Source organism: Podarcis muralis, chromosome 13, assembly GCF_964188315.1.
Source record: "Podarcis muralis chromosome 13, rPodMur119.hap1.1, whole genome shotgun sequence".
NCBI lineage: Eukaryota > Metazoa > Chordata > Lepidosauria > Squamata > Lacertidae > Podarcis > Podarcis muralis.
This window is the reverse complement of record NC_135667.1, coordinates 11,847,277-11,859,138: the sequence shown is the minus strand read 5'-3', so window position 1 is coordinate 11,859,138 and position 11,862 is coordinate 11,847,277. Positions and strand designations below refer to the sequence as shown.

Here is an 11,862-nt window from a genome sequence, read left to right as displayed (position 1 = left end):
TTGAGGTAGCAGCAGGTGCTGAGAGAGAAGGAGCAGTGTTTGTGTCTTCTGCTCTGCAATACAATCCTGATTCAGCTCCTTCCCCTTCTCCACTCCCAGCGCAGGAAAGGAGGGATGAGAAAAGGCTAGAACAATTAAGAAAGCTGAGTCACAGTGAAAAAAATTCAAGGACAGAGGTATAAATGAGTGGGAGAGAGGACAGAACTTTAGCTTCTGCAACTGACAAGGTTATATGACAGATGTGCCATGTGCTGACTCCTTGATTATTGAGCAATCAGTGTGCCTGGTTCTGTTTACAGTATCAGAAAACAGACAGAGGGCCTTTTCTGGCAGCCTGAAAGTAAGCAAGGAAGTGCTCAATGCGAATGGACATCATACTTCCAAAAAACCACAAAACCACCTGTTAACACTGGCCAAGTTCTCAGTGAACTATTTCTTCCTTCCTTTGTTAGTCAAGATGCTGGACTTGACCACTTTTTCATGCAAGACATTTTCTATACTTTAGAACATTCCCTTCTCTGGAACATAATGGAACACCAGCCTTTCTATTTTCTCCCATGGCCTGGCTAATCCCCTATTATTTTCACACTCATTTAGATCTTCCTGAAACCTGGTGCTCTGCCCAATCTGCAACGAAGCAGATAATATATTTTCAAGGGGGCAAAACATATTTTGTTCAATGCTTCTGCTGCACATGGTGCCACAGACCTAGCAACCCCCCGGGGGCTGTGTACCATGTTATTATCTTAAATCAAAGCAATTCATTCTTTCTCAGGCAGTATCCATATGGTATTATGAAGCCCATATGCCACAGAGAAACAGCAGAATTCTTATAAAAAACCACCCCAGTTCCAATGACAGCTATTCTACCATTCATTTATAAACATAGATTAGAGCTGCTGAAGGGCAACAGGACAGAAGGTGATGACATTGGGTGATGATAAGTATTTTAGACTGAAACAGGTACTTTATTTTTAAGAGGAGAACCACCACATCTCAAGATGTTAAGTTTACCCTTCTGGACCCTACTCATGCTGTTCCCTCTATTTTTTATACGTTCTGCTTTGCATTGTGTGATTGACCTCTTCCACATCCAACACCAATATTATCAGCCAGGGCACTTTGTTATTGGTGGAATCACTTCACAGTTCTTCTTACCTGTCTTCACTTCAATAGACTTCAAGGAAAAGCCAAAGGAAACACCTGCTGATGAATTAGTGTAAGAACATGATTTTTATTCTTTTGGGGATAAAAGCTTCTGGTTATGTACATACATAATAAAAATTTGATAATAAACGTGATAGTATGGTCAAAAAGCAGTCTCCTCAATGTTGGCTAGTTGGATTTGTAGTAGAAAGGAGAAGCAGACCATCAGTAGATTGAGCTACAGTCAATGAAATGGGACCATTGCCTGGACTGTTCATAAGTAGGAAGAGGGGAGAACATTAGCTCAATTTACATTGAAAGGCACACCTAACTAACTCAGATTTCCTGAAATGTTTTTTAAACCAAAGCACTGACATCCTTTGAAATTCATATTTCATCTGCAGCCATATTTTCCCCTTCTGAACTTTTTTCCTACCCTGCCCTTCAGCAGTTGTGCCATACATTTCATCCTGTTCTCCACAGAGACTGCATTAGAACTAGCAAATGTAAGAAAGGTCCTTCTAACTCCGGCCAAGGAGTTGTAACCCTACACTGTAATCTCACAGTGGCCAATGAGATGGCCATGAGAAACCCACAAGCAAGTCCTGAGCATTACAGCAGTCTTCTCAGCTCCTATTCCCAGAAACTGGGATTCAAATGCATGATGCCTCCAATGGTGGGGAGAGAACATAACCACTGTGCTTAATAGCTATATCTCTCATTAGAAATGTCAAATCGTCATTTAAAGCCATATAAGTTGTTGGCCATCACTAACTCTTGTGGGAATAAATTTCATAGTTTACCTTTCTTTTTTACTTTCTTTTGTCTCCCCTAGAAATTTCAAAATTCAGTTTCATTGCATGTCCCCAAATTTGAATCTTGTGGGATAATGTCTTTGTGTGTTTATCCACTTTCAAAACATGAGGTCTGTCCACCAGAAGCAAGATAAAAGCAGGAAACCCCACCACATGCATAATCCCTCTTTTCCCCCCCCAGCGCATTGCCAAAGAACTACCAGCATGTCCTTTCCTTAGTCTTTGCTGTGAATGAGGTCAACGAGAACCCCAACATTTTATCCAACATCACGTTGGGGTTCCAGATCTATGACAGCTACTGTGATGCAAAGATGACTTATCGGAATACTTTGAACCTCATCTCTCATCATAGGAAAACCATCCCCAACTACAAGTGTGGTGTTGAGAAGAAGCTGGTAGCTGCCATTGGGGGCCTTGAGTCTGAAACTTCAAGCCACATGGCCTCCATCTTGGAGCTTTATAAGATTCTACAGGTAGGAAGAGTGTGGCTGGAATGAAGACTCCACAACTGTTGTATATGATTTAGCCTTAGTGTGTATTCCCAGGGCATTGTGAGGGGAAGAAGGAAAGGAGTATGTTTTTTGGCAGGCTAAAACAAATATTTCTTGCTTACTTATTATTATTTTATTTTATTTATTTATTTATTTGTAAAAACAAAAACTACCCTGTTCTTTAAGCATTCAGTATGCCAGTATGCAGGGATGCGGGTGGCGCTGTGGGTAAAACCTCAGCGCCTAGGACTTGCTGATTGCATGGTCGGCAGTTCGAATCCCCGCGGCGAGGTGCGCTCCCGTTGCTTGGTCCCAGCACCTGCCAACCTAGCAGTTCGAAAGCACCCCCGGGTGGAAGTAGATAAATAGGGACCACTTACTAGCGGGAAGGTAAACGGCATTTCCATGTGTGCTGCACTGGCTCGCCAGAGCAGCTTTGTCACGCTGGCCACATGACCCGGAAGTGTCTGCGGACAGCGCTGGTTCCCAGCCTCTAGAGTGAGATGAGCGCACAACCCTAGAGTCTGTCAAGACTGGCCCGTACAGGCAGGGGTACCTTTACCTTTACGTAATGCCATGACTAGAAGAAATTAAGATCAACTCCCTTAGCAGGCCACTGAGTGTGTATGGTATGAAGAAACCAAAATTTTAATCTTTATGGCAGCAGGTTGGGATCCAGCAGTGGATCCTCAGTGGCAAAGCCAGACCAGTTCCCCCTCACTTGGCATGACAAAACCATTAGGTTGCATCACAGACAATGTGGTTTGGAGACAGGGAAGGTTTATGGGGAGGGATGTTAAAGTTGGATGGGTATTGGTATTAAAGGAAATTTGAAAGTAGTATAAAAGATTAATGTTTATTAGTAAATAAATTTATTAAGAAATATATATTAAGCTCAGAATACAAAGGATCCACCCCAACAACCACTACTGCCTATAAGACATGGCAAAAGTAGGAAAATGAGGAGCAAGGATGAGGAAAAGCAAATTCAAAAACTAATCCTTAAACTCAGAAAGTTATTGAGATTGCCAACTTAAATGGAAAACCTAAAGTAGATGAGGATTACCTAAATAAAGCTGACCTCTCATCTGCGTTAATGGAATGGTTCTGGTCCCAATCTCTCCCTCTGCTGAAGCATGATGTACTAAAAATGTGATTGATTACTTAAAGACACATAAATATCATATCTGGTGATTAAAAATCCCTCTGTTCTTCACTAGATCACCTATTCTTCATTTACTCCATCGGTGAGTGAAAAAGACCATATTTCTTCATTGTACCAAATGGCTCCCAGTGAAGCACATCAATACACTGGCATTGTTCAGCTTCTTCTCTATTTCCAGTGGAAGTGGGTTGGGATATTTGTCACAGCTGACGATAAAGGAGAAACGTTTGTGAAAAAGTTGACACCCCAGCTTTCCCGGAATGGCATATGTGTAGCTGTCACTGAGAGATTCCTAACCCACAGGGATATTAGTGATTTGGGGATAATAGAGAACTATCGGAGAATGGCCGAGTCCCTAGGCAAAACAAATGTCAATGTATTTGTTGTCAACGCAGACAAGAACACCAAGACAAGTTTGCAATGGCTGCTACTATTAGGCATGTTGAGTGCACGTCCCATAAACAAAGTGTGGGTTATGACCGCTGACTGGGATTTATCACTGGACGTATTCCACAAAGATCTGGATATACAAAACTTCCATGGTGCCTTTTCCTTTGCCATTCCTTCCAGTGAAGTTAAGGGGTTCCACCATTTCCTCCTCAACCTAAATCCCCACTCTGAGGCTGATGGTTTTATCAAGTTCTTCTGGCAACAGGCATTTGGTTGCCAGTTTCTAGATGTGGAAACGGAGGAGGAATTCTGCACTGGTGAGGAGAAGCTGGAGAGGCTTCCTGGAGGTTTTTTTGAAATGCAAATGACCAGCCAAAGCTACAGCATCTACAATGCTGTCTATGCTGTGGCACATGCTTCGCATGCCATGTTGGCACCCAGAACCAAACATAGAGAAATAGTGCTTGGTAACTATCTGAGACCTCAAAGGCCGCATTTCCAGGTAATGTCTAGCATGGAAAGCAGATCATTTTTTTAAATGAATTGCCCAAACATAAATCTAAATCTTGGAGAGCACATACAGAGGCTTCCACATCCACAGAGAATGTTGCTTTTTCATTTGGTTCTTTGGAAAGTTGTATGTATTTATTATTATAAGGCATGGGTCAGCAAACTTTTTCTGGGAGGGGGGGCCAGTTCACTGTCCCTCAGAACTTGTGGTGGGCCAGACTGTGCACATGCACACACACACGCCTTCCCTCCCATCCTTCCTTCTTCCCTCGGGGACAGAGCGACTGAGAAACCTCCACTCACCAAGTTCAGACAGTGCGGTCTGGGCAGGTTAGGGGGCACCCTGCCGGCGCTGGGTCTCAGCTTGTGCAGAGGGGCCACAGCCACCCAGCCAGGAAGGGCCCCTACCCCAGGGTGTCCATGACCATGCACTCATGTGCCACCACCAAGCCACGCACTTCTCCTCCTCCTCCTCCTCACTCCTCACAGGCTCTCTGCTCCAACTTCTTCCCACCCTTTTGCTTCTACTTCTCCCTTCTCAGAGCTAGACATCAACAAGGTGCCCTGCCCTGCGCCTTGCCCCAATTGAAACAGCGAGCCTCAGGAAGGGTCGCAATTGGCCGCTGGCTCACCTCAAACCAGCCAATGGCCTGAGGTAGCTAAGGCTTCAGATTGGCGAGCGTTGCGGAAGTCTGAGCAACCTCAGAGCATGCTGGGAGATGTAGTCCCAGGAAAGCACCTCTCTGCAGAACTAAACCGGAGCTAAACCGGTATGGCGTGGTGACTGACCAAGTGGGTGGCAGGCTCCGCAGGACACATTTATGACCCTGGTGGACCTTATTCAGCCCTGGACCTTAGTTTGCTGACCCATGTTATAAGGGCACAGAAGAGCTTCTAGTGAAGGTGAGAATCAAACATATGGTTCCTAGACTATAAGCTGCAGAAATGGATTGCTAATAAAAAGTCGTTTCTTAAGAAACTAAGAATATTTGTTATATATTTCTGATGCTATCAATAGATAGTTCAAATTTCAATGAGATCTGGTATAAAATAACACAATTAACTTGAAACGTGCTAACAGACTAAAGACAAATGTCTTGCAAATAATGCAATGTTAGAAAGTTTTTACAGCTGCTGGAAAAAGTTGAATGGAAATGTTGAACTTAAAATTAAAGTTTAAACCTCCTGTCCAAGATGTGTGGAGAAATATGGGCCAAACAGGCTGTGAAGCCCCATTTTTTAACAGAGTAAAACCACTTATGCAATTTGCACTGTCCTGGAAGCTAGGAATTAGGAAATTTCACAATTTATCCCTGTTTATTTTGTTCTGCTGATCTTTCCTCAATTTCTACCTGTTGCTAAGAATAAACCACACAAAACTGAAAAAACTAAAAAGGTTTACTTACATTTAATGAAGGCAGCTACTTCTTCTTGGCAAAAAATGCTTCTTAGTAACAAAAATGGAATCTAGACAAGCATGTTGTTGTTGTTCAGTCGTTTAGTTGTGTCCGACTCTTCGTGACCCCATGGACCACAGCACACCAGGCGCTCCTGTCTTCCACTGCCTCCTGCAGTTTGGTCAGACTCATGTTTGTAGCTTCGAGAACACTGTCCAACCATCTCGTCCTCTGTCGTCCCCTTCTTCTTGTGCCTTCCATCTTTCCGAACATCAGGGTCTTTTCCAGGGAGTCTTCTCTTCTTATGAGGTGGCCAAAGTATTGGAGCCTCAGCTTCACGTTCTGTCCTTCCAGTGAGCACTCAGGGCTAATTTCCTTAAGAATGGATGCGTTTGATCTTCTTGCAGTCCATGGGACTCTCAAGAGTCTCCTCCAGCACCATAATTCAAAAGCATCAATTCTTCGGCGATCAGCCTTCTTTATGGTCCAGCTCTCACTTCCATACATCACTACTGGGAAAACCATGGCTTTAACTATACGGACCTTTGTTGGCAAGCTGATGTCTCTGCTTTTTAAGATGCTGTCTAGGTTTGCCATTGCCTTTCTCCCAAGGAGCAGGCGTCTTTTAATTTTGTGGCTGCTGTCACCATCTGCAGTGATCATGGAGCCCAAGAAAGTAAAATCTCTCACTGCTTCCATTTCTTCCCCTTCTATTTGCCAGGAGGTGATGGGACCAGTGGCCATGATCTTCCTTTTTTTGATGTTGAGCTTCAGACCATATTTTGCGCTCTCCTCTTTCACCCTCATTAAAAGGTTCTTTAATTCCTCCTCACTTTCTGCCATCAAGGTTGTGTCATCTGCATATCTGAGGTTGTTGATATTTCTTCCGGCAATCTTAATTCCGGCTTGGGATTCATCCAGCCCAGCCTTTCGCATGATGAATTCTGCATATAAGTTAAATAAGCAGGGGGGCAATATACAGCCTTGTCGTACTCCTTTCCCAATTTTGAACCAATCAGTTGTTCCATATCCAGTTCTAACTGTAGCTTCTTGTCCCACATAGAGATGAAACCTGTTCCTCACTTCCACTGTGAATTCATAAGGGATTTGACTTAGATTGTATCTTACCGGCCCAGTGGTTTTTCCTACTTTCTTCAGTTTAAGCTTGATTTTTGCTATAGGAAGCTGATGATCTGAGCCACAGTCAGCTCCAGGTCTTGTTTTTGCTGACTGTATAGAGCTTCTCCATCTTTGGCTGCAGAGAATATAATCAATCTGATTTCGATGCTGCCCATCTGGTGATGTCCATGTGTAGAGTCGTCTCTTGTGTTGGTGGAAAAGCGTGTTTGTGATGACCAGCTTGTTCTCTTGGCAGAACTCTATTAGCCTTTGCCCTGCTTCGTTTTGATCTCCAAGGCCAAACTTGCCAGTTGTTCCTTTTATCTCTTGATTCCCTACTTTAGCATTCTAATCCCCTATAATGAGAAGAACATCCTTCTTTAGTGTCACTTCTATAAGGTGTTGTAAGTCTTCATAGAATTGGTCAATTTCAGTTCCTTCAGCACCAGTAGTTGGTGCATAAACTTGGATTACTGTGATGTTAAAAGGTCTGCCTTGGATTCGTATCGAGATCATTCTATCATTTTTGAGATTCCATCCCAGTACAGCTTTCGCCACTCTTTTGTTGACTATGAGGGCCACTCCATTTCTTTTACGGGATTCTTGCCCACAGTAGTAGATATGATGGTCATTCAAACTGAATTCGCCCATTCCCGTCCATATTAGTTCACTGATGCCCAGGATGCAATATTTATTCTTGCCATCTCATTTTTGACCACATCCAACTAACCAAGTTTCATGGTTCTTACATTCCAGGTTCCTATGCAATATTTTTCTTTACAGCATTGGACTTTCCTTTCGCTTCCAGGCATATCTGCAACTGAGTGTCCTTTCGGCTTTGGCCCAGCCACTTCATCAGCTCCGAATCTACTTCTACTTGTACTCCGCTCTTCCTCAGTAGCATGTTGGACGCCTTCCGACCTCAGGGGCTCATCTTCCAGTGTCATAACTTTTATATTCCTGTTGTCTTTGTCCATGGAGTTTTCTTGGCAGGGATACTGGAGTGGCTTGCCAGTTCCTGCTCCAGGTGGATCACGTTTGGTCAAAACTCTCCACTATGACCTGTCCATCTTGGGTGGCCCTGCACGGCATAGCTCATAGCTTCTCTGAGTTATTCAAGCCCCTTCACCACTGCAAGGCAGTGATCCATTAAGACAGGCATGTCTCCCCTTAAAACTCAAGGGGAGTTTCAACAAATACTGTGAATTTATCCCAGCATGAGAAAACAGAAGCTTTGTGCTATGTGCTCTATTTCTACCCAATTAACCATTCTCTTTCCTCCTCTGTAGCTTCAACCTTTCCTGAGGAATATCTTGTTTAACAACAGTGCGGGGGACACTGTCTTTTTTAATGAGAAACATGAGCTAGAAGGTGGACTTGATATTATCAACTGGGTGACTTTCCCAAATAAGTCCTTCTTAAGAGTGAAAGTTGGGAAAATGGATCCCCAAGCACCACTGGGCAGTGATTTCTCCATTGATGAAAAGATCATTACATGGCACCAGAGTTTTAACCAGGTAGGACCCAACTGCAGCTTCTGAGGTCTATAGGTAGACATGCACCAGATTTGTTTCATAATCATGTACGTACACCCTGCTGAATGAGTCTTTTTAGCTGCATTGATTCTTTGTATGTTAGGGATGGGTTGTTTACATGTCACTGTAGTGATCTTGGTTTCCAGGGTTTAAAACCCTGCAACTCTGCCCTCATTCACTGGTCGAAATACCTAGACTATTTAGTTGAACCAAGATTTGTTGACCAGTGGTAGGGGTGTTGGTGTGGTGTGCCTAGCAGCAAAGGGTTAGAGCCTTTGTAGTCATTCTGTGGAAGAACTTTTTAGATATCATTCCCTTGGTTCCCATACAACTCTGCCTACCCACTGTATTTCTGCTGTTGCCATGTATGAGATGTCATTTTTCTTAACATGGAATGAGAGCTAAAATTCAATCTTTAAATAAATGTTTTGGAATGACAACATCCACATGTGACAAGCACAGAAAGCATTCAGTGCAAACTTGTGCTTTGTAGGAAACTTTAATTTTTATTCTGTGGTCCATTTTTTTTAAGGAACCAAGTTGCCATTTCTCATCTGTATAAACACATTTAAAAAGGAAACATATATCAGTAGGTCCATTGGCTTGCACATTTTATTTGCCTGAACTGTTTAGTACCTGAGTGGCTCAGTTGGTTACAGCATGGTGCTGGTAATGCCAAGGTCACAGGTTTGATCCCTTTATAGAACAGCTGTATATTCCTGCATTGCGCGGGGGTTGGAATACATGATCCCCAGAGTTGCCTCCAATGCTGCAATTCTTTGATTCTATATATATATATATATTATTGGTTTGAATATGCACAAATATTGGTGATTGAAACAACCATTGTAAAGATAGTGGTGCTAATTAATAATAATAATAAATACCCTCTGAGTGCATTATTTCAATGCAACACCCTGTTGATGAAAAGGCAACGAAGAAAGAAAAATATAATCAAATAAATGCAATACCTTCTGTTTTATGGACAGGTGGTGCCCCTTGCCTTGTGTAATGACTACTGCCATCCAGGTTGCAGCAGACAAAGGAAAGAGGGGGAACCATTTTGCTGCTATGATTGTACTCCATGTCCAGAAGGGAAGATTTCCAACCAGACAGGTACATTTCCAAGCACAATTCAAAGTGTTGGTGCTGACCTTTAAAGCCCTAAACGGCCTCGGCCCAGTATAGCTGAAGGAGTGTCTTCAACCTGGACACTGAGGTCCAGCTCCGAGGGTCTCCTGGTGGTTCCCTCACTGTGAGAAGCGAAGTTACAGGAAAACCGGCAGAGGGCGATCTCAGTAGTGGAACGCCCTCCCATCAGATGTCAAAGAAATAAACAACTATGTGACATTTAGAAGACATCTGAAGGAAGCCCTCTTTCGGGAAGTTTTTAATGACTGAAGTTTTAATGTATTTTTTAAAAAAAAGTTTTTTTATTAACAATTTCAACATAACAAAATATCAAAACATATCATATTCATTATTTTTACCCTTTTCCCCCCACCCCATCACCAGAGGGAAAGAGCAAAATCCAGAGGGATTCCGGACAGCGTCCCGGGATTGGGAGAGGCAGCCCAATTTCCTGAAAAAGATATTTTTCTCTATTGTGTACGCTGTAAATTATATTGAATTATAGTGCAGTAAAATTCAAAGTTTCCTGATCCTGAAGCATAAATATTTGTATCTCAGTGAGACTGAAAATGCTATAACTGTAATCCTGATTTCTTTATACTGAAAGATATGGATGACTGCTTCCACTGCCAAGAAGATCGGTATCCTAACCAAGAGAGAAACCAGTGCATCAGCAAGAAAGAAAACTTCTTATCTTATGAAGCACCTTTAGGCATCAGTTTGGCTCTTTTGGCTCTGGCTTTTTCTGCAACTACAGCCTTGGTGTTTGGAATCTTCATCCAGCATCAAAACACTCCCATTGTCAAAGCCAACAACCGGAATCTCACCTACACCCTGCTCATCTCCCTCCTGCTCTGCTTCCTCTGCTCCTTGCTATTCATTGGGCGCCCCCAGTTACTGACCTGCAATCTACGACAAACTGCCTTTGGTATCATCTTCTCAGTGGCTGTTTCTTCTGTTTTGGCTAAAACCCTCACTGTGGTTCTGGCTTTCATGGCCACCAAACCAGGATCCAAGATGAGGAAATGGGTGGGGACAAGATTTTCCACCTCTATTGTTCTTGGTTGTGCTTCTATCCAGGCAAGTATTTGTATAGTATGGCTCTATACTGACCCTCCTTTCCCAGATCTGAACATGCACTCTCTGCCTGAAGAAGTCATTGTGGAATGCAATGAAGGATCAGCCAACATGTTCTACTATGTTCTTGGTTACATGGGATTGCTGGCTCTTGTCAGCTTCGTTGTGGCTTTCTTTGCTCGGAAGCTGCCGGACACTTTTAATGAAGCCAAATTTATCACTTTCAGCATGTTGGTGTTTTGCAGTGTGTGGCTTTCTTTTGTTCCATCCTACTTAAGCAGCAAAGGGAAGTACATAGTGGCTGTGGAGATCTTCTCCATCTTGGCCTCCAGCGCTGGAATCTTGGGTTGTATCTTCTCCCCAAAATGTTATATCATTGTCTTCAAGCCTGAACTCAACTCGAAAGAGCAGCTAAAAAAGAGAAATAAGTAGCAATGTATCAGGCGAAACCCAATTCCAAAGTAAGCACAGGCATTGCTTCTATTTATGTAGGAACACCAAATGTTTCCAATGTGTCCCATTATAGCCTGAAGGTATGATGTTTTGCTTCTGTCAGAGACTGCAGATTCATAAATGCTCTTTTGTTCCTCAGAATATTCTACACTTTTGTCTAAAGAATGATCCCTTAGGCTGCATGTGCATCATATTTTATTCCAGAATCAATGGAGATGGATTTTTCCCCCCTGTATAGGGTACACACAATTTTGATCTTGTGCATATAGTTTGTCCCTTAAAAGTGATTTTAAAAATAAAATAAAATAGTTTGGTTTCATTTTAGTAGCAGACGTTTATTCTTTGGAACATGCGGAACTGCCCAAGGAAGCTGCAGTGCATGGTAGTACATTCTCAACTCTTTGTTGTTGTTGTTGTTTAGTCATTTAGTCGTGTCCGACTCTTTGTGACCCCATGGACCAGAGCACGCCAGGCACTCCTGTCTTCCACTGCCTCCCGCAGTTTGGTTAGACTCATGTTTGTAGCTTCGAGAACACTGTCCAACCATCTCGTCCTCTGTCATCCCCTTCTTCTTGTGCCCTCTATCTTTCCCAACATCAGGGTCTTTTCCAGGGAGTCTTCTCTTCTCATGAG

At 42.9% G+C, this 11,862-nt stretch overlaps 1 protein-coding gene across 1 annotated transcript; it reads left to right on the top strand.

The window, feature by feature from the left end:
* The first annotated feature begins 1,031 nt into the window (after positions 1-1,031).
* On the top strand, positions 1,032-11,208 carry LOC114583407 (vomeronasal type-2 receptor 26-like). Its single transcript, XM_077918053.1, has 4 exons — positions 1,032-1,219; positions 2,143-2,434; positions 3,673-4,354; positions 10,307-11,208. Exons 1-4 carry the CDS (start codon positions 1,032-1,034, stop codon positions 11,206-11,208), a joined length of 2,064 nt encoding a protein of 687 aa, XP_077774179.1.
* The last annotated feature ends 654 nt before the right edge of the window (positions 11,209-11,862 follow it).

Excerpts from the sequence above, each read along its gene's own strand:
- LOC114583407 (XM_077918053.1), top strand. The coding sequence starts at position 1,032 with ATGCTGTTCCCTCTATTTTTTATACGTTCTGCTTTGCATTGTGTGATT. Across the intron at positions 1,220-2,142 it reads ACACCTGCTGATGAATTAGT|CGCATTGCCAAAGAACTACC; the intron begins GTAAGAACATGA and ends TTCCCCCCCCAG. Across the intron at positions 2,435-3,672 it reads AGCTTTATAAGATTCTACAG|ATCACCTATTCTTCATTTAC; the intron begins GTAGGAAGAGTG and ends GTTCTTCACTAG.